The sequence below is a fragment of the Ranitomeya variabilis genome, chromosome 4, assembly GCF_051348905.1.
Source record: "Ranitomeya variabilis isolate aRanVar5 chromosome 4, aRanVar5.hap1, whole genome shotgun sequence".
NCBI classification, from domain to species: Eukaryota; Metazoa; Chordata; class Amphibia; order Anura; family Dendrobatidae; genus Ranitomeya; species Ranitomeya variabilis.
The window spans coordinates 613,107,140-613,130,419 of NC_135235.1; the positions used below are offsets into that span (position 1 = coordinate 613,107,140).

At 41.0% G+C, this 23,280-nt stretch overlaps 1 protein-coding gene across 5 annotated transcripts in view; it reads left to right on the forward strand.

The window, feature by feature from the left end:
• SDK2 (sidekick cell adhesion molecule 2) overlaps positions 1-23,280 on the forward strand; it is an 826,128-nt gene that overhangs the window by 373,755 nt on the left and 429,093 nt on the right. For 4 of the 5 annotated variants that reach the window (XM_077253403.1, XM_077253405.1, XM_077253404.1 and 1 more), the window contains exon 2: positions 3,536-3,695. In XM_077253403.1, the coding sequence (XP_077109518.1) occupies positions 3,536-3,695 (160 nt within the window). Of the gene's footprint in view, positions 1-3,535; positions 3,696-23,280 lie in introns of those variants that run through there. The other variant, XM_077253407.1, reaches the window with a different exon arrangement.

Here is a 23,280-nt window from a genome sequence, read left to right on the forward strand (position 1 = left end):
CCACATGACTCTTCCCTTACCCACCCACATGATTCTTCACTTACCCACCTTCATGACTGTTCACTTGCCCACCCACATGACTCTTCCCTTACCCACCCAGATGATTCTTCACTTACCCACCCACATGACTCTTCCCTTTCCCACCCACATTATTCTTCACTTACCCACCCACATGACTCTTCCCTTATCACCCACATGATTCTTCACTTACCCACCTTCATGACTGTTCACTTACCCACCTTCATGACTGTTCACTTGCCCACCCACATGACTCTTCCCTTACCCACCCAGATGATTCTTCACTTACCCACCCACATGACTCTTACCTTACCCACTCACATGATTCTTCACTTACCAACCTTTATGACTGTTCACTTATCCACCCACATGACTCTTCCATTTCCCACCCACATGATTCTTCACTTACCCACCTTCATGACTGTTCACTTGCCCACCTACATGACTCTTCCCTTACCCACCCACATGACTCTTCCCTTACCCACCTAGATGATTCTTCACTTACCCACCCACATGACTCTTCCCTTACCCACCCACATGACTCTTCACTTACCAACCTTTATGACTGTTCACTTACCCACTCACATGACTCTTCCCTTACCCACCCTCATGATTCTTCACTCTCACTTCCATTATTTTTTCATAAATTTTTCAAGTTTTAGAGAGTGACATCTTTAAAAAGTTATTATTATCCTCTGTAACACTATTGCAGTCGTATATGATGACAATTTCCTTTTATGTAAAGTTAGTAAAAGTGATGGAGCTTTGGAAACCCATTAAGTCATTATCCTTATGCCTTTGCAGTTTTTTACAGTGTAGGCCTCAAGCACTTGCGTATAAAAGTGGCCTCTTTTTTTTCTCTTTCGGGATCCAATGATACTTCTCCAATCAATTAATAAGTCCTTTTCATGGAGGTAAACCTAAAATAAGCACCATCTCTGTTGGAAGGTATACTGTACATCATCTTAGGGCAACCCATGAGGAACATGGAGGTCTACCTAGAAAGTTCTGGTTACGGAACACTGGAAATCATTCATTCTAGAACAGTAGTCCCAGCTTGTTCTTCTCCAGCTGTTGAAAAAGTATAACTCCAATCATGTCTCTGACTATCAAGTCATGTTGTAGCTTGGAGACAACTGTGATTGTGACTATCCTGATATTTATCTTATGTGTTTCATCACTTTCTACGGGATTCATCAAAAGCGATTTGTCAATGGTAAAATATATAGACTTTTGAGATTTTTGTTTTTACCTGATGTAAACGCCGCTGTCCCCCTGAATCTGGCATTGCTTTTCTTTTATTACTACGCCTCTACGTTCCTATGATTTGACCCCCTCTTTCCTTGTATATAAATCTAGGGTTTTTTTTTTATCCAACTGGGCATGGTCACCAAGAAGACTCCTATAAATAAGATCACACATACTTAACTATTATGTAAAAACTTCTACAGGGAAGGGAGGATCATAGAGGAATGGAGAGGCACAGAAACAAAACAAAACCAGCACCAGATTCTGGAGAACGGCGGCATTTACTCCAGGTAAAAAATAGGTATTTATGGCAACTGACAGAACCTCTTTAAATCAATCAGAAATGTCTATATAGTTTAACATTAACTATCACTTGCTATAATTTTTTTTTACCTTGTGCAAATGCCTCTGTTCTCCTGAATCCAGTGTTGTTTTTGTTTTGTTCCTGCGCCCCTCCATTCTTGAGATATGGCCCCCTCTTCCCAATATATAAATCTAATATTTTATAGCCAAGTAGGCTTGGTCATCAGTAGGACCACACCCAGTTGGATAAAACCACTAGATTTACTAAAGGCCCCGTCTCACATAGCGAGATCGCTAGCGAGATCGCTGCTGAGTCACAAGTTTTGTGACGCAACAGCGACCTCCATAGCGATCTCGCTATGTGTGACACGTACCAGCGATCAGGCCCCTGCTGCGAGATCGCTGGTCGTGTCGGAATGGCCTGGACCTTTTTTTGGTCGTTGAGGCCCCGCTGACATTGCTGAATCGGTGTGTGTGACACCGATCCAGCGATGTCTTCACTGGTAACCAGGGTAAACATCGGGTTACTAAGCGCAGGGCCGCGCTTAGTAACCCGATGTTTACCCTGGTTACCAGCGTAAATGTAAAAAAAAAAAACAAACACTACATACTCGCCTTCTGATGTCCGTCAGGTCCCTTGCCGTCTGCTTCCCGCTCTCACTGAGTGCCGGCCGTACAGTGAGAAGTGAGAGCACAGCAGTGACGTCACCGCTGCGCTCTGCTCTCAGTGTACGGCGGCTCAGTCAGTCAGAGCAGGAAGCAGACGGCAAGGGACCTGGACACCGAAAGGCGAGTATGTAGTGTTTGTTTTTTTTGGTAACCAGGGTAAACATCGGGTTACTAAGCGCGGCCCTGCGCTTAGTAACCCGATGTTTACCCTGGTTACCCGGGTGCTGCAGGGGGACTTCGGCATCGTTGAAGACAGTTTCAACGATGCCGAACTCGTTCCCCTGATCGTTGGTCGCTGGGGAGAGCGGTCTGTGTGACAGCTCCCCAGCGACCACACAGCGACTTACCAACGATCACGGCCAGGTCATATCGCTGGTCGTGATCGTTGGTAAATCGCTAAGTGAGACGGGGCCTTTACAGTGAAGAATGGACCATATCTCAGGAATGAAGAGGCATACAAATAAAAGAAAAACAATGCCAGATTCAGGAGAACAATGACATTTACACCAATTTATTAATTTTTTTACATATTTATGGTAAGTGACAGGGTTTTTTTTAATGACAAATAAGGTGTTAATTATTTCATAATTGTTGTAAAAGCTGTAGAGGTGATAACCGCAAACAGGCCTCATACCCGGGGTGTGAAGACTTATCATGCCAGCTACTTAATGATGTGATAAAAGCCATTCGTCTTACTTTTTAATACTTTCCTGTGTACAGAGCATGTGGAGACCACGGTATCGCCTTTAAGCTTTTCCTCTTGGTCTTCATCCATGGATTGAATACGTTTTATCTAGCCAAATGCTAATACATGAGGGCAGTGTTTGTAGTTGACCGCAGTATATATATATGTGTGATACGATCTCCCATGGTATCCTGCCGTCCCAGCCTTGGTATTTTGTGGTGTTTATCGCATCTTATGTTCTCAGTTTAGATCCCTAACGAGATGTGCGGTTCGGTGCCCGGCTGATCTCTGCGCGTGTGTGCCATTCTCTGATGTTATACAAGCTTTCATTTCTCTTTGCCCTTTTCCCGTGACCTTTTGTTCCTCTTTCTGTAGCCGGTGAAATCTCCTTTCTGTGTGTACATTGCCGTATTAATATATTTGAACATTTCTCACCTCTTCCCATGTCTCGTCATTCTCAGCGCCGCATGTATTAATTATGAGGCCTCTATATAGGCCATACACAGTTAGTTGCCACTCTCTCTACTCAGTGCATGAAACCGGTCGGAATCTTGGTGATCTGTGAACTTTAAAATGTCTGACCGCTTGATTTCACACATTATTTCTTATTAGATGACGTCCCACCGTACTTCAAGACCGAGCCGGTACGCACTCAAGTCCACCTGGAGGGGAATCGCCTTGTCCTTACCTGCATGGCGGAGGGGAGCTGGCCTCTCGAATTTAAGTGGCTTCATGACCACAAAGAGCTTACCAAATTCTCACTGGAATACAGGTATGTTATTGAGATATAGGTGCCCATGTACCAAGCACCCAGCGAGTCGGGGTAACTGTCGGGGCCCACGGTGCCTGCGGGAAACACTCAGGTTTCCGCTCATACGGCATGGGATCAGGAACCAAGCTAACTCCATTCAGCAGAGGTGTTGTGTTATACAACCGCCACCTGAGTCTAAGTGCTATGATCGACCCTGGTTCCAAGTGCTGTTGCTCTTTCTTTTATCAAAGAAATGGTATTTGAGAAGATGAAAATCAGAGAAGGTATCCCTTCGGACACCAGTCAGCCCCCTCAACATGATTGCTGGTTACCAATGGTATTGTGACGGCAGTTAGGAGCCCAACCGATTGCTCCTGAGTCTTCCGCGTTAGTGTACCTATGAAGCACAACTTGCGACTGGGTATTATAGAGGATTGGTCATTTATTTTACAATGCACTGCAATAATACAGTATTGCAGGGTATTGTACAAGTGATGACATGATTGCAGGTTCATGTCCCATCAGGGGAACATTAAAAAAAAAAGTAAAATTAGAAAATTGTAAAAAATAATATGTGTATCAAAATTTCTGGAAGACTAAAAATGCATGTTGGCCCAGGAGCGAAAGAATCACAATGGTACTCCTATGTTGACATTTCTATGTGTTTGACCCTTGCTGATGTATTTGCTGTAGTCTATAATAAGAAGAATATGCTATTGTTATTGCTTGAATTTTAGACATTTTATAGAGAGCTTTACAGAATTTTTCAATATCTTTTAAACAATGGTGGGGATCTGCCACCACAGTAGTGTTCATTTAACTGTTCTAACCACCGAGTCACCATATTGCCTCAACTTTTACAATTTCTTCATTGTCATTGACGGCGACCTTTTTATGTTCAACCTACATCTGAACTTGATGCTCCCACAAGACCCCCTAGAAATGCTAATTTTTTTGTGTATCCATATACATTTTGAGGCTTTCTTCACTGTCAAAAAATGGGATGCTTGGGAAATATATATTGTTAAAAACCTGCTTAACTATTATAAGAGTTGCTCCCTTCAAGATTCTTTATTGGGAGTTTCTATATCAATATACTTATCAACATCTTGGATAGTAAACTAGGAAACCTTAAAGAGGACCTTTCAAGGACCTTTCACTACTGTAAATGTTTACATGTTGAACTGGACACACAATGTAATAGTGGCTGCAGAGTGGAATAAAACTATTTCCTTTTTTTTCTTAATTTCACCTCTCTGTTGGGGAGATCTTAGCAATTAAAGTATTGGCAACTAATAAGTTACATTTAGTTAAGTCTAAGTGAGTGATATCAGATAGCAACTCATGCATGGAGAAGAAAAACACGCCCCCAAGTGAAAACTATCTGGTAACACCCACTTTGAGGTAACTAAAGTTAACTTGTTAATTGCCAATATTGATTGCTAATATCTCCACAACAGAGAAGAGAAATTAAAACCGAACAAAACATTTTATTCCTCTCTGCAACCACTATTACATTGTGTGTCCAGCTCAACATTTGGTGAAAGGTTCTCTTTAAGCCCTACCCTTATTGTGTGGGAATACCCACTTTGTATAAACCCCATCTTGCTTTTCTGAAATTTAGCATGATTGTTTTCCAAAAATTTGGGCTAGTCCTGCAGAAAATCTGCAGAGTTGGCAAGTCTTTATAAGAGATTAGAATTAGGACATGTGAGTTGAGGCATTTCAAAGGTTCTCTGTTTTTACAAAACCCGTGTCTCCCAGGTATAGTTTTTAACTCTTCTTTTCTCACTCTTCCCAGGTCTAACACTGAATCTCCGCCTCTGCTCCCTATATCTGTTATTGTCTGCCACTCTGATGTCATGTTGACAGCGCTGCAGCCAATCAGTGAGCGTATCTCATCTGCCCAAGTAGATGGCAGGAGCTGCTCAGAGCCGCTGAGGTCAGTTATTGGTTGAGGCGCTCTCGACGTGACGTCAGCACTGCAGACAATAATAGACATCGGGAGCAGAGGCGGAGACTCAACACTGGACCGGGGTAAATAAAGCCAGCTTTTTTTCTTTTTTTTTTTAAACTGCAGGGGTTTTCTGAAATCGGAAAACCTCTTCAAAGTAACATGTGCTTTGAGTTTTCAAATTGTAGTCCTGGAACATCTGCCTCTGACTTCCATGCGTTAGATGGTGGGTTGCCTTGCAACTCTTATGCATCGTGGACTATTGCAAATTTACTTTTTTGGGCTCGGAATAACATATTCCAGGTCAACATGCTAATCCTCTATCCAGGGGGACAGCTGTAGGGTGTGCCGAGGGGTCTTAGAGGTAACCAGTGCACTAAATAATCGATGGGGGTCTTACAAATGTTGCATTGGTTGAAGAATCGGCACACTTTCTGTTCCTCCTCCCTCAGAGTCCTGATGCTACCTGCTATAACCTTGTCTGATCTTTTGGAACGATTTATCATTCTGAAAGCCATTTGTTAGCATGGTAAACAGATTGTAACATTAGTTCTGCATTACGGATTAATAGACGTCGTTGTTTTTACAAGCATTTGTTTTTCAGAGACCTTTGATCCCCGACTTTCTTTTCGAGAATATTGTGAGCTATTATGCGCGGCCTCGTGTCTCTGTATAACATACATTGTTACACAAGACATCCATATACTTGTAATTGACCTCATATTTGTAATGACTTTGAAATGGCAACCTCTGGAGAAGAAAAAAAAAACGCACATATGCCTTGGCAAATTACAAGTATTAATGCTAATGCCTGTCACCTCCGTCTTACCGCACATCGCTCCGCGTGACAAGTTGAATTATATTGACTTTCCAGAGGAAAAAATAAATAAAAAATGCCCCGCAATGCTTGGAATATAAAGTGTATTGTACTCGCTGCGCCTAACTTGTTGACAGCATTTGGTCAAGGCTAATTCTGAATATAATTGCAAAAGTCTAAGGAATGCGGCTGCAATGGATGGCGATAATCAGAAAGCCATATGCTCAGCAACATCAGTGCCATGGAATTTTATTTTGCAGCACAATCGCAGCCTGAAATACCCCGGTGATTGAATGGAATCACAAGCTTTTCATTTTTTTTCCAATGGAGGAGTGAGTAATTGTAGCTTTGATGTAAAGTCCCGAATTATTTGCTAGAAGAAAAGGTTACACACTGACGTTCCCTCCATTTATATTAGTTGCAAGGAATTTTCTTGTGAATGAGCAGGTTTCAATCTCTTCGGTCATTTAAGGTTCAACCAAAAATATTTTGATCACCTCCACCTATTTTATAGTAGGAAAAGCAGAGACTCAAGTGCGGGCACTCAGGTTATTCTCATGCCATGTTGGACAAGCCAAAGAGAGCTAGCACCTCCTAACAAAGTAAATGGTGCAAGCGCAAAGGAACAATGTAAAAAACAAGCAAAAAGAGGATGCAGCACTAGACAAGCATAGAAAATGTGGCTATGTACACCAACAATGGTTTTTTTCTGCAGCCTAAACTTGCTCTTTTGCACTGAAAAATTTGTGTTAAAAATTTAGGTTTTGCTGCTTTTTCTGCTGCATTTTGTTTGCTGCGTTTTTCAGGTGCAGATTACACATGTAGGTATTTGATAAAATTAATTTTATTCTGCATAAACGCAGAAAAGCCTACTGTATTTGCTGCATCTTTTGTAGCTTTTTTGCACTTTCTCGTGGTCTCCTATGGGTGAAAAAATGCTGTAAAAAGACTGAAAGAATTAACATGTTGCAGATATTAAAAAACTATTACATTCTCAAATTCAGTCAGTCAAAATAAAGACAAGCGTGTGCATGAGAGTTCTGAAATTCAAGTGCTTTTGTTGGTACTGTAAAATGCACCTTCTTTTCGGAAGAAAAAATAAAACAATAAATGTACAGAAGTAAATGTTCTTTTGTTTCCTCCCCTGACCAGGAGATGTGATATGATCAGAATATGAACTGGAGCATCTCTGCATGGACAGACACAAATATTACACAGTACACAGCATGGACACATGTATAAGATTATTTCAGCAAAGGAACATTATTTCACTGCCTGTTTTGGAAGAAAGAAATAAAGAAAGAAAAATAGAGAAAGAAAGAAAGAAAGAAAGAATGAATGAATCAGCTGTGATTTCCTGCTGTCCTGTCTGTATACTCTCTTTTGCTTCCCCCCTGACCAGGAGATGTGGTATGATCAGATCATGAACTGGAGCATCTCTGCATGGTCAGACACAGATATCACAGTACACAGCATTGACATATGTATAAGATTATTTCAGCACAGCAGCATTTTTTAAACACATCCAATTGCCCAGATCTGAATATCTTCAGAGCAGCACTCACAAGGTCTATAAAAAAAAGAACTAGCAAGCACTGCTCTCCTTGCCTAGGAGACATCAGTGGTGGAAAGTAACATTGGTGCCAAATGTTAACAAATAATTTATTCCTGAGAATAGTAGGGTTTTTAAAAACAAGAGACAACTCTTCATCTTCAGTTGCCAATTTTGCCAAAATAAGTACAATAACCTGAACATTATCCAGGTTATTCTCGTGCGGTAGTGTGATAAGGTACAGGAATAATGCCATTACCAGCCAAACTAATGGCACTCTGCCAGTGTAAGCTTTTTGGATCTGCAAATAGCAAAACAATTACCGTAGAAATAATTAAAAGGAGGTCTTTTCCAGAAAGACCTCCACCCTTGTAGACAGACTTTTCTGGTATTGCAGTTCACTTGTATGGAGCTCAGCTGCAATACCAAATTTAACCCATGGACAAGAGACGCGCTGTTTCTGGAAAAAAAGAAACAGATTATTCTAGACATCAATATTTTCTTGTACTAAAAAATGGCAACTATGACATACATGATGTTAGCCATGCTAAAAAAATGTAAACAGGCAGCGCATGGCTGCTGAGTTTAGGCCGTATACAGTGAATTTTCACAGACAGCTGTTCATAATATAATGAGATGTCATGGATCACAATGAGATTTCACAGACAGACGCTCTATCACAGGGAATTTTTTTTCCTGGCATAAGCTATTATATTTCACAAGTAACAGTGGCAAATGAAATCCTTACTTGGCCTCAATGTATGTATAAATAGTTGGATGCACTAGAAAAAAAAGAATTGAGAAAAGTATTGTCGAGCCAGTTGAGAAGTGTCACGAGATCACAGAGATCTCAAAGACTCAGCGTGCCGGCATGTTCCCTCTTCTCCCATTATTATTGCTTTTTCCATTTTAAGTTAAAGAGGCTGATAAAAAAAAAAGCACAAAACAAAACACGGCTGCTTTCTTCCAAAAATAAAAATGCAACTGCAATACCAGATATGACCTATGGGCAGATGTGGCACTGTTTCTACAGGAAAGCAACATTTTTTCCAGTCCTGTAAAAGTTTAATGTTACACAGGCAGTAGAGTTGGTGTGAATCGATTTTCAGCTGACTAACTAACTGCCATATTGAGAGCTGGCAAGGAATTTTTTTTATTCCAGTATCGAGAAATTGGCATCAACCTCATAGGGGTTTGCTTCTCTGGAAATATGTAGAACTTGATGGACCTGAAACATTGTAAGTTATTTAACTCTTCAAATACTACCCCTTATATACAAAAACCTAGTTTGGATTAATGACGTGTTTCCAACCATAGACAAACGGAAAAGAAGAAACAACCTTCCCTTGAGCATCTTCTCATGGTTATAGATAAGGTTCCCTACTGTTTTCTCTCTGGGTTTGTATCTTCTCACCTGTGATAGCTTTGGTGTATATATCTGTTATTGTCCCTGCTTCTTGGATGCAAATGACTTTTTTAATCATTTGAGAGTGGAGGTAGAGTGAAGAAGAAGAACCTTGAAGTTAGGTCCTGAAGACAGAGTTAGGTTATTTTTTATATGCATTAAGAGGTCAAAAACTCTGGTGCCACCTATTGGAAGTAGAATGGTATGGTCGATAAGTCTCCTTATTCCAACTTGTCCCTATCCAACAGGATACACTTTAGCCCTTAACCCTCTGTCAAAGACCTCTCACCCAGCTAAACCAATTCTCCTGCTTTGCACTGATGAGGAGATAACACCCTGAAACTTGTGTCTGCAAATGAAATTTCTGGTTTGGCTTCTTCTTTTAGGATTGTTACATCTAGTAGGTGGCACTAGGATTCCCGATCTCTTAATATTTGAAGAGGCTACTTGCATTTATAAATTTCCAAGGTAGCATTGCATGACCTGTAAGTATCCTTACACCAACTTGCGTAGATCACAGGGAGAAACGTTAACCCTCAGACTTAATTTCATATGAATTGCCAAGATGAAAAGACTGGTACAGTTACCAAATGTGTTGACGTCCATTGTTAATACATAATCCTTCAACTCCGTCTCTTGAAACGTTCTTCCAACAGTACCCCACCAGCCAATTTCTCTCTTTCTCCACCCTTATTCCGTCTCCAGGAATGTCCCTCCAGCTGTGTATCACCAACGAACTTCTCTCTATCTCCTCCCGATCTTCATCTCCAGATATGTCCTTCTAGCAGCTACTCACCAACCAATTTGTTCCCTTTTATCCACCCTTCTGCCTTCAGGAACATCCTTCAAGCAGCATCTGACCAACCAACTTCTTCTTCTGTTTATCTCCTCCCTAACTATATCTTCAGAATCAACCTTCTAACAGCATTCCACCAACCAATTTCTATTGCGACTGTCTATATCTCAAGGAATGTCCTTACAGCAGTACTTCACCAACCAACTTTTTCTTTCTGCGTTTCTCTATCTTCATTCATGTTAGTTTATATAAATGACTCCATGGTCTTTGGGAATGGTGACCCATTGCTGTCCACCAAGTTTATTGTGGACAAAGATTGAGATCAAAGATGTATAACTTAATAGACACAGACAGGACTAGATTGCTTGACAGGAAATCCAGCTTCTATCGGGGATATCTCAACAATTTGGAATCCAGTAAAAAAAGATCAATAGCGCAATAATGTTTTGCAGCATGTCGGATTATGGCAGACAGTGTTCTGTTTTCACATTGAATTGTTCTACATCTGAGCATAGAGACCAAAGAAGAACTTTTCTGTACTGAGTCTGACAAATACAACCCAGGATAAATGTCCTATTGATTTCAAAGTGAGTCTTGTCTTTGATGAAATTGAAATTAAGTTTCCTCTGGATTCCTCCCGATGGGAAGACCTTATGAAGCGATGTCACAGCGAGTGGGTGCAGGCACAAGTAGGCTTCTCTTATAAAGGTTCCCACATGACGAGAAACAAGCTATTGAACAAGCCAATCTGTTTCCTGAACCAACTTAAAACACCCTGCTGTAATAATTTCATTTTCTTCTGCCGTGTCGCTCATCTATCTGACTAGAGCAGCACAAATCCCGTCACTTCTCTCAAGCAGAAAAGTGCAGATCTGGGAGAAATCGAAAACAAGCAAAATAGATTGACTCCTCACCTTGAGCTTTCCTAGTCATGTGTTATGTACACTACGGCAAAACTACGCTGTATTATATTATTATGCTTAAGTGACTGCAGACCTAGGAGAATTTACCAAGCGTTAATGACCTGTCCTGGATGTCATCTAGAGTAGACACATCTAGGAGTCACCTCTTTTCAGCTCATTTTCATCTGATTTCAAATTGAGAAGTCTACATTTTCCAGTTATGTACTGCATATGAGTCCATCACATCATGTATAGGTTTGGTGATAAATACATGATTGTTCGAAGTCCCAACGGAAGTCCCAAGCCAGTTGGGTGTAACGTGTAACCGGTGGAAGTCCTACCAATTACAAGAATGGAAGTCAAGAACCCTCAGTCTGGGACATGTAGTCTTTGAGGGTCTCAGCTGTGGGACCTCATGGGTTTATCATCTGTCCTGTGTTCTGGCGATAAGTTTTTAAAGGGTTTTTAATGGGCGACCTCTTGAATGGCTAAAGTTGAGAAACTTTATTATTATAGAGCAGTGTTTTTAAACTCAACCCTGAAAGACAAAGTTTGTGAATATTGCATCTCGTTATGTATGCTAAGGAGCCTCAATAGCATACACAATAGATTGTGGACAGCTTTTTTTCTTCTAGAGAAGAATTATAGCAAACCTGTCAACAGGATTTTGCTAAGTAAACTATAGGCATTTGCAGGTTAACAGTGTTAAACTGATAAAAATAATACCTGGGGTGAAGAAATCCATCTTGTAGTTCTTGTGTAATAACAGTTAGAAGTTTTCAGTTAATGAGATGCCTGTACTCCCAGGTGGAACTGTGGGTAGAGTCTTATTTTCCTGCTCTAGGCCAGAGAACCGAAGGAAAGACCTGCCCACAGGCCCACCCTAAAGCACAAATGTGTTCCTAATCAAAAAGAGAGAGACAGACTGTACTTCAGGGCAGGCCTGAGGGCAGGTCTTTCCTTGCTTTCTCTGGCTTAGAGCAGGAAGATAAGACTCTGCCTACAGTTCCACCCTGGAGCACGAGCAAATCATTAACTGAAAACTTCTAACACTAATTACACAACAGCCACAAGACGGATTTCTTCACCCCAGGTATCATTTTAATATGTTTAAAGGCCCCGTCTCACATAGCGAGATCGCTAGCGAGATCGCTGCTGAGTCACAAGTTTTGTGACGCAACAGCGACCTCAGTAGCGATCTCTCGCTATGTGTGACACGTACCAGCGATCAGGCCCCTGCTGCGAGATCGCTGGTCGTGTCAGAATGGCCTGGACCTTTTTTTGGTCGTTGAGGTCCCGCTGACATCGCTGAATCGGTGTGTGTGACACCGATCCAGCGATGTCTTCACTGGTAACCAGGGTAAACATCGGATTACTAAGCGCAGGGCCGCGCTTAGTAACCCGATGTTTACCCTGGTTACCAGCGTAAATGTAAAAAAAAAACAAACAGTACATACTCACCATCTGTTGTCCGTCAGGTCCCTTGGCGTCTGCTTCCTGCTCTGACTGAGCCGCCGTACAGTGAGAGTAAAACAAAGAGAATCTTAAGTTCATAGTTTTCTGCCTTGAAAAGTCACCAGCTCTGCATGATGCAAGAAATATGTTTTGTTGTCGGCAATTCTATTCAGACCCATGTTTTCGCAGGTCTCTCTTCACTGGGGTGGGAATTGAAAGAAATAGTGTAAAACATGCTGAGCGCTAATTACATTGGAAATCATGGAATGTGTGAACCTCCATTAATTTGATTTTCCATGTTGTGATCTTTAAAGGGACCTTTATCTGTATGTACGAAGAATTGTCTGAATGTCCTAGGCAAATGTGAGAAGACATAGAAAGAAACCATTTTTACACAACAGAGATCGTTACATCGCTGAAATATTATCTGTTATTAGATGAACCTGACATATAAAGGGCTATTATCTCTTATGTCGTTCCCAGTGAGACTTACAATGTAGTTATTCTTCCTGTGCCCATACTTATTAGATTAATATTAATTGATTTCGGCAAGACTGCCAACCATCTAATATGCATTGTCCAGTAAAAGAAAAAAATCGCCACCGCTGAGACCCAGAGTCTATACCTCCACCGCTTAATGTCGCTGCTATTGCCACAACTGCCTGAACAATCAAGACCCTCGGGTGCAAAGATCCAGAGATAATATAAAATCCAATACAAGAAAAAATAGGAATGCACTCACCAGTCTGTTGAAGCAAAAAAAATTTCCTTTATTGGGGTCCTAGGACCCGTAGAAGCGCAGCAGCGAGAAACGATCGTCGTCCTTTCATTCCACATTCTCCGTGTCGTCTCCTGCACATGCCCCAATAAAGGACATTTTTTGTGCTTCAACAGACCGGTGAGTGCATTCCTATTTTTTCTTGTATTGCATCTAATATGCATGACAGCCTTTTGACTCCTATGACAGCAACTTAGAAGATGAGAAGGATTGAGCAGTTGATTTTCAACATGCCTGATCCTTATGTTCTCAGCAAAGGTGTAGCTGGGGGTGAAATAGCCCCTAGAAAAGTAACCACGTTTGCACTACTATATAATTGATGAACTCTGCTTGGATAGGTCATCAATGTCTCATCGGTCTGACACCCGGCACCCCCGCTAATCAGCTGCTATTGGAGCCAGAGGTGACCTCCGCCGGGCAGAAATACTCACTTGCGGAGCTGGCCGTTTACTAATAGTGGTCAGGTCACCACAGGAAACTACACATCCACCTCCTATTCAAATCACTAAGAGGCAGATGTGCAAGATGGCCAGCTCTGTGAGTACTTAATGGCTGATGGGCGGGTGTTGGACCCTGACCGATCAATGAAAAAGTAAGGGACAATATCCACTCCTTAACTGCGCACTTAAGATTTAGTAATGTCCCCTGAGTAGCCCATGTACAGTAATAATGTCCTCTAAGTCCCCCCATGTACAGTAATAAAGTCCCCTGAGTCCCCCTTAATATACAGCAATAATGTTCCCTAAGCCCACCCATGTACAGTAATAATGTCCCCTGTGTGCTCCCATGTACAGTACTAATGTCCTGAGTCCCCACATATACATTATCCTTATACATGGTATCATGCCCCCACACATGTCTTGTACACAATTTGAAACTCCCACAGCACCTCTATACACAATATTATGCCTCCACAGCTCTCCTATACACAGTATGATGTCCCCACAACTCCACTATACACAATATTATGCCTCCACAGCTCCCCTATATACAGTATTATGTCCCCACAACTCCACTATACACAATATTATGCCTCCACAGCTCTCCTATACACAGTATGATGTCCCCAAAGCTGCACTATACACCATATTATGCCTCTACAGCTTCTCTATATTCAATATGATAACCTTACAGCTCCATTATGCACAGTGTGATGCCCCACAACTCTGCTATACACAGTATGATGGGCCCACAGCTTCCCTATACACAATATTATTTCCTGAAACAGGAAGTTAACCCTAACCCCAAAAAGCTCCAGTAGTTATGTGTGAAAATTGCAAGATTTCTATTTTTTATTTTTAACACAAATTGTAATTTAGAGAAAAAGCATTACCAAAGACAAAATAATAACACTAGAACCTTTAACATTTAAACAATGGATCATTTTCTGATGTCTTATTCCCTTTAAATAATGTACCTGTTGGTGCAGTGCGTGCCATTTTCTGGTAGAATATGTCCTCTTTGCTGAATGTGATCAGGTAATCCCTCAGTAATATCACTTGCGTACATTTTCACTTGCTTGGTCAATAGTAGTATGAAAAATTTGAAAATGCTATGCAAATAATTGTACCATAAAATTGGATTTCATAGTAAAAAGTCCACATTAGACAAAATCTTCAAATTGGCTGTAAAATTTAGAAGCCACAAGTATGATTTTGCTTGTTCACATGCTGGAACATTAGTTGATGAACACACATGGTAGTAAAGCTGTGTGACTGTTCTGTTCCTGTGATTATACCCTGGCCTTTTGCAGCGTTTTGGGTGAATGGCTACTGTCTTGCTTCTTTGCTTTTCGAAACAAAGCACAGGCTCCCGCTTTTGCATGATAAATGGCTTACAGAATATTTCCTTCTCTCCACTGTTCATGCTCTATAGATCAGTTATATATGCACCAGAGGGAAAATGCCAGAATGTTAACAAAAATATCAGGTCTACTCTTTGGGGATTTTATATTGTTATAAACAAAGTTCTTAAGGGTTGAACAAAATTGGGTTTGATGGAGAAGGGTCAGGACATAGATGGATTAACGTCAGACCGGTGCCAAAAATCTGCATGTATTATGTTATCAAACACTGGAAGCCAACAGAATCACTTGCTGAGTCCATTTCTTCGCCACCTTGTTATATTGTGCTCACGACATGGGCATTACTTGCTTCTTCTTTTTGGATTGGAGATGACAGTCTATTTGGGGTTCAATTTGCTGCCGATTTCAATATTCCAATATGCCTATCTCAAACCAACGCTCACATTTGAAACTTTACAAATTTACAGAGATTTTTCATTAAAAAAAAATATTTTGAGAAAATATAATTGCGTATTAGTTGAAATTGTAGGTGGTGCTTTTTTATTTGGACAAGTCTTAAAGTGGTTGTTCACAATCGGAAAAACTTGTCTGATTTTATCTACGGGTTGTGTCTGGTACAGCTGCTCTGGTGGACAATTGTGGACAATTGTTGGGCTATTTCTTGAAAAAGCAACCATGTTTTCAAAATTGTGTACAACCCATCCTTGTGACATTTAGTGAGACATGTCAACATTGTTTGGCAACCCTGTGCTGTAGACCTTCTGAATGCCATGCCTTAGGAGGCTGATGGGCTTGGTGATAAACTATAACCTTCTTAAGTAATTTCATTACTTCTGTATCTCCAACGTAGTGTTGGGTCTAAAAAGTCATTGTTTTTCAGAAACGTCTTAATGATACCATTTCAGATCAATGTATTTTCCAAGATTAACAATTATGGTGTTGGATATATTAGCACACTTCTCACACTCTTGTTTCGATCCAAAGTTGAGGGATCCAAATTTGTTTGGCTCCATGGGTGGGGTTTGCCAATTTTTTGGCCCACCAATATGATCTTATTATGAGAATGTGCTTCAGAATTGCCTATCAAAATGGGAATTTGGGCTGGAAACTTTCAGATGTGTCATAAATTCGCCTACTGGATAACTACCTTTATTAGCCATGAGTGGAATTTCTTTTTTTTCTTCCAGAAGAACGCTCATTTGTGTATTTTTTTTCCATGAAGCATTGCCAGTAAGACTTTCTATTCCATTGTTTTGATGCAAGAATGGTCACAGTGTCTAAAAAATAATATTACACAGCTACCACTCTCGGTGTGTTGTCAGCACATGACCGCTGAAGTCAATCAGTGGCTGCAGTGGTGAAATGTTGGTCACCGCTATGGCCACTAATTGGCCTGCAGATGTCATGTGCAGACAACACACTTGACACATACAAAAAAATGCAAATTAGCTCTCTCATGGAGGGAAAAGATGGTTCCTAGAGGCTAGTTGAATAGTTGCTCTGTTAGTCAATGTACAACCTATCTAAAAGTTCTAGTGAAAGTACCTGAATTATCTGCCAGATTCCTGATTTGAAGTATCAAAGAGCAGTGGCAGGGCATTGGCAAGTGGGCACCTACTTTTTACTATTTAAAGAGCAGACTGGGCCCTGTAAAATGGGATTGGGTTGGACAACCGACCTTAAGTATTATTGGCAATGCTTCTTGGGAAAAAAATGAAAAAATATCTCACCGGTGCCACCTAGTAGCAGCTGCTTCCTTCTACATTACACTATAACTATCTCGTCACTAGCAAGATGGCTTTCTTTCCAGTTTTCCAGAAGAACTAATTTGCACTTCTGTCAGACCAAACACATAAATTGCCCAGGAATGGGCTTAATTTCTGGAGCACATCTGTTGTTTTTTGGATTACTTCATTAACGTTCTTGCTTACCTGCAGATTTTTTTTATCGAGGGTATTATCAATCTCCAGTACATAATTGTTAAAAACATGTGCCTAATTTGATGTGATTCTCCTGTCGACTCAAAGGGTTGAACCCATACGTTGGATGCCGATGAAGGACAAAGTGCGGTGGTTCCTCTGTTTTCTTGGAGAAGAACGTGTCGTGTCTAGAGGCATTTAACAAAACAGAGAGTACTAAAACCAAGCGATGAAAGGAGAAGACACATTTTAAATAACTTATCGATGTGTTTGCGTCTTTATAAGGATTTAATCAGCCATAAAGTGTAAGATTTCACTTTTTCCCCCCCTCTCGCCCGGCTTTAGCTAATGATAGCTACATAATTCCATTGCATGAGGGGACTACCAGAGAGTGCAGCGTCTGCAGATTTTCCAAGGAAAGGGAGGTTTTATAAAGAGTTTTATCACTTCGAATGATTGTATCTAGCTGCCTGTGGAACATAAAAAAGATATTTAACTTTCAAGCGCAGCGAGCATGTGTTTTCGAGGTACCAGCCATTGGAAGTTAACCTCTAAAATACCCCAAAAAGCATCAGTTATACTTTGGGAATGGTTAATGGTAAAGAGTCCGCAGACTTGTTGGGGTTAACGGTGTTGAAAAGCTGGAGGAGTAGGGATTTAACAAATGCATGGGGCAATTACAGAAGAAATGAATACACAGGTGATTAGCAAACATCAAAAGTGTGGATTAATGGCTTGGCTGCTGCTGCAAAGAACGAATATCCTTTTGTTACCCAGATAAGAACATCAAATAAAGTCAGAGAGGGACCAAGAGTCTCAGATGTTCTTAAGAAGACACACGTGTGCTTGTTCTTGTGCGTGCTGTGCAATATGTGGGAAACAGCATTGACATATTATCCCAATATATAATGACAGAGATCACAACTGGGTCTTTAAAAATTCATTGAAAGCCAGTTACACACACTTACATATGCCTCCTCCCTCCATTCATTCCCATGCCAGCAGGTAGTTTTTTTTCGCATTTGGGTTCCAAGGATGTATTGGGCCAGCGCACAATTATTTGAGCTATGATGTGGTTATGAGTTACAAAAAAACATTATATTCCCATTCCCCGAACAAAGTCCTGGTGCCAGCTATCTCCAAGAGAATATTTTAGATTGTAAAAACCTTTCTTTACTGATCTTTGTGGTTTGTTAGACCCTATGATAGATTCAGTGGGTTACACCAATATAAACCCTATATCTAAAGCCAGCTTTTAAAACATCAGAAATGTTACGGTTCCGGGGGGGGGCTTTTTTGTTTTTTTTATTTTCAACTTTATTGGATTTTTTATTACATATCTTTTTGTTTGACTTTTTCATTGTACTTTTTTTCATTCTCTTTTTTTTCCTATAGATGAACCTACTTGAAAGCACATATTAAAGAGGTTGTTCACTACTTGGACAGCCCATTCTGAATCCCAATGTTTGCTCCTACTAAAATAGTAACACTAAGGGTACCGTCACACAGTGCCATTTTCATCGCTACGACGGCACGATCCGTGACGTCACAGCGTCGTATGATTATCGCTCCAGCGTCGTAGACTGCGGTCACACTTTGCAATCACGGCGCTGGAGCGATGCCGAAGTCCCCGGGTAACCAGGGTAGTACACATCGGGTTACTAAGCGCAGGGCCGCGCTTAGTAACCCGATGTTTACCCTGGTTACCAGCGTAAACATAAAAAAACCAAACAGTACATACTTACATTCCGGTGTCTGTCCCCCGGCGTTCTGCTTCTCTGCACTGTGTAAGCACCATAGCCGGAAAGCAGAGCGGTGACGTCAGACGTCACCGCTGTGCTCGCTTTCCGGCCGGCAGGCGCTCACAGTGCAGAGAAGCTGAGACGCCGGAGGACAGACACCGGAATGTGAGTATGTACTGTTTGTTTTTTTTATGTTTACGCTGGTAACCAGGGTAAACATCGGGTTACTAAGCGCGGCCCTGCGCTTAGTTACCCGATGTTTACCCTGGTTACAAGCGAACACATCGCTGGATCGGTGTCACACACAACGATCCAGCGATGTCAGCGGGTGATCAAGCGACGAAAGAAAGTTCCAAACGATCTGCTACGACGTACGATTCTCAGCAGGATCCCTGATCGCTGCTGCGTGTCAGACACTGCGATATCGTAACGATATCGCTAGAACGTCACGAATCGTACCGTCGTAGCGATGAAAATGGCACTGTGTGACGGTACCCTTATACTCACCTCCGGTGAAGGGGTCGTTCTAGTGGTGTCAGCGTTGGCTCTCCCGGGGATTGCTCACATTGTTATGTCACGTGATCATTGCGGCCGATCAGCACTGGCTTCACTCTTCTTTCTTACCGATGTAGTTGACACCCGGAGGAAGTGAGATGGCAACAGCTCTGACTTCCTCGGGATATCTTAATATGTCTAGAGCCTCAGGAGAGCCAGTGCCGACACTGCTGGAACAGGCCAGGGACCCAAAATTGGCCTAAAATAAGTTTGTAGTGTTTTTCTAGATTTTCTTATTAACTTACATCCAACATCTGCCTACAGCAACAACAGACAAAGAGTAAAACAAAAATAACTTAAAATTGATGCAAAAAAAGGCCATAAAAAAAATTTCTTTCTGCAAAATTGAAGCCGACTATGACTATGATGAAAGTATAGTTTTACTGGGATAAAATATGCATTGTCCGAAAAACTGAGGCTCTCGGGATGTCACAAATAGAGGCTGGAGGACCAAGTTTGTGCTTTCCTCCTTTGGTCCTTCAGCCAAATTCCAGCTACGGAAAGAAACCTCTAGCTTAAAGTAAAATTGTACACCGCCAAGATGAGCATCGCTTTTTTGACTGTAACCTCTGCCTGCGTTATTGCCTGGGGCTGAAATTGAAACTGGCATGCGTTACGTATTGACATTTTCTATAAAACAGCAATTGCTAATGTTCCCCTGAATCTTCTTGAATATGGTGTCGGAGTCTGACCTCTTGTTCTAACACTTCCCGATATGAGTTTTACTGCTATTGATTTGTTACAATTTTATACCAAATTCTTGCATGTCACCTCCGAGCTATACGTATTACCACCGAGGTATTGCTAAAAATGACTATTTAATCTTATATGCCATGTACAATGTAAACATAATATCCCTTCAGGGGTTCTCTGAAACATCCTTTGTAAATTTTTGAAAGATCCCTCGGGAGACTCGTGCGTTTACTTTCCCCATAGAAGAAAATCTAGCAATTCTCAAAAAAAAAAAAAAAGTAAGAAGAGGTAGATGGAAAAGCATTGCTGAGTCTGCAGACATTTATAATGATACAACTAGAGGAATTCTCTGAAACAGGTTTTTTGGCATAAGGATCAGCAATACTTTTTTTTATTTTCCTACTGTTCTTCGTTTATATTTTTCTATGATGTACTTGACAGCAAGAAAAAAACCTTTTACCTATTGCATTTCAGTAAGGCTGTATCACCTGCTATATTGCACCCATTTTGCTCCAGAAATAAAAAAAAAGTAACTTTGTCAATAGTCTTCGTTAAAAATGTCCTACTGTTTTGTGCCTGTAGCTGTTATGCAGACTAATGCATCGCCATGGTAACAGACTACAAAGAAACCTTGTGTAGTCTGATCATGCAATCACATTAGCTTTCATTTGTTCCCTGGAAAATGTTGGTACATTAGCAGGAAATAAATAGTCATAAAAGGATGTTTGAGTGTCAGGGTCAGATGACATAAGGTTTATTTGTTTGTGTCACGGGGAGACTAGGTAAGCTAAGGCTGGTTACCCGGGCCCCTGCGATATCCCTCAGACTAGGGAAAACCCTGTCTGTCCCTCTCCCAGAATTTACACTAATGGTGTGCTTGTCTGGGCCACCAGGCCTGGCCCTGACTCCTGTTTCAGCCCTATGCTGAAACCACCACCCGCCACCCAGTGAATAGACCTTACACCAACCCCCACAGAAAGCACAGACAGGGAAAACTAAAAAACGTATCACGCTGCAGACACACAGGAAAACACAATAATGTGACCAGGGCAAAACAAATACAAACATAGGAAGGAGAAATATAACAAAGGATAATACACCACCAGATACGATATTACTTCTCCAAGACCACTACTCCAGAACGGAATCACTAGGCACGAGGCACAAGCTATAATCGGCGACGCCCAAAGTCCAGCAGAACTATTTAAAGGCAGTGGGCGAGACCCAGCCTCCAACCCGAGTACCAGCTAGATTAAACCTGGGCAACCTGGATAAAGATCTAGCTGGCGCCACTGAGCTTATAGTGGACGAATGTGTTATTACCGCTGTCTGTCGGAAGCCCTAGTGAATGTGGTGGTGCACCATATTATGGGTTTAAGGTCCGAGCATTCCCACATGAACAGTTTCCTGGAAAGTGGATTGGTCGTCGTGGGCCAGTTGCATGGCCAACAAGGTCTCCCAATCTGACCCCCTTAGACTTTTATTTTTGGGGTCATCTGAAGGCAATTGTCTATGCTGTGAAGATACGAGACGTGCAGCATCTGAAACAACGGATACTGGAAGCCTGTGCTAGCATTTCTTCTGCGATGTTGCTATCAGTGTGTCAAGAGTGGGAGAAGACTATTGCATTGACAATCCAACACAATGGGCAGCACTTTGAACACATTTTATAAGTGGTCATAAACTTGTAAATAACTCATGAAAGAATAAAGGTACTTTAAAACCAATCACACCACTGTCTTTCTTGTGAAATTCTCAATAAGTTTAATGTGTAACATGACCCTCTTCCCATTGGAAAAAATAAAGTTGGATCCAAAATGGCTGACTTCAAAATGGCCACCATGGTCACCACCCATCTTGAAAAGTTTTCCCCCTCCCATATACTAATATGCCACAAACAGGAAGTTGATATCACCAACCATTCCCATTTTATTTAGGTGTATCCATATAAATGGCCCACCCTGTATATTCTATGGAGCATTATATGGGACCCATTTTAATGTATGGACTAATATATGGGGCCCATTATGTTGTATGGAGCATTATATGGCACCAATTATATTTTATTAAGCAATATATTGTGCCCATTATACTGTGTGGAGCCATATATAGGGCCATTAATCTGTATGGAGCAATATATTGAGCCACTATACTGTATGGAGCAATATATGGGGCCCATTATACTGTATGGAGTATTATATGGGGCCAACTATACTGTATGGAGCAATATATTTGGCCATTATACTGCATGGAACAATATATGGAGCCCATTATACTGTATGGAGCAATATATGGGAGCATAATACTGTACGGAGTAATAATTAGGGCCCATTATACTGTATGGAGCAATATATGAGGGGATTATGCTGTATGGAGTAATATATGGGGCTACTGTATGGAGCTTTTTATGGGGCCAGTATACTGTATGCAACAATATTTGAGGTCTATTATACTGTATGGAGCAACATATGGGGCCACTATACTGTATGGAGCACTGGGCAACCATTAGAAAATTTGGGTACTTTTTGTAAAGTTGTGGCTCTTTGTCTTTTGGTTTTACAATCATGGCGTGTCATCCCATCCATTGTGTAGCACTAAGTGCACAAATTTTCCCAAAATTGACTGCACATTTAAAAGAATAAAGAATGGTTTCAGGTCCACAAACTAAACATGATGTAGACAGAATTGCACATGTATTACGAGTCTTAAATGGGCTTTCCATTTTCAATTTTCTTTTATTTTCGTACATGACCTTTGGTGCCTGTAACCAAACACAGTTCTTGTTCCAAATACGTGTTTTTTTCCCCTTATCTTTATATGATTCTTATTTATTTTCCTTGCCCTTGGATAGGATAGATATCTGCTGTCTATATTACAAGCTCAGACGTTCAGCTAGCTTAGAAGTAATATGTTGTGGTCATAGCAACTTAAATCAACTAAGAACCCAAATTTATAAGATTTAGTATTTGAAAAAAATATATAGTGATATATAAAGAAAAAAGAACCAGGATAACGTGTTCAGAGTAAATAGGGTCAGAGTGTAAATACAGTTTGGGGGTATGATGGGATAAACGTATAAAAGTGAGTCATAAAGCAATACAAATCCCGTTAAGACACAATGTTTTCAAGGTGACCTTGAATCTTCAATAATCCTTTCCAGTATTGTCCTATACTTTTAGCTCCGAGCCCTTTGGTTCCATACAATGATCCAGTATCCTGGAAAATGATGTCCTA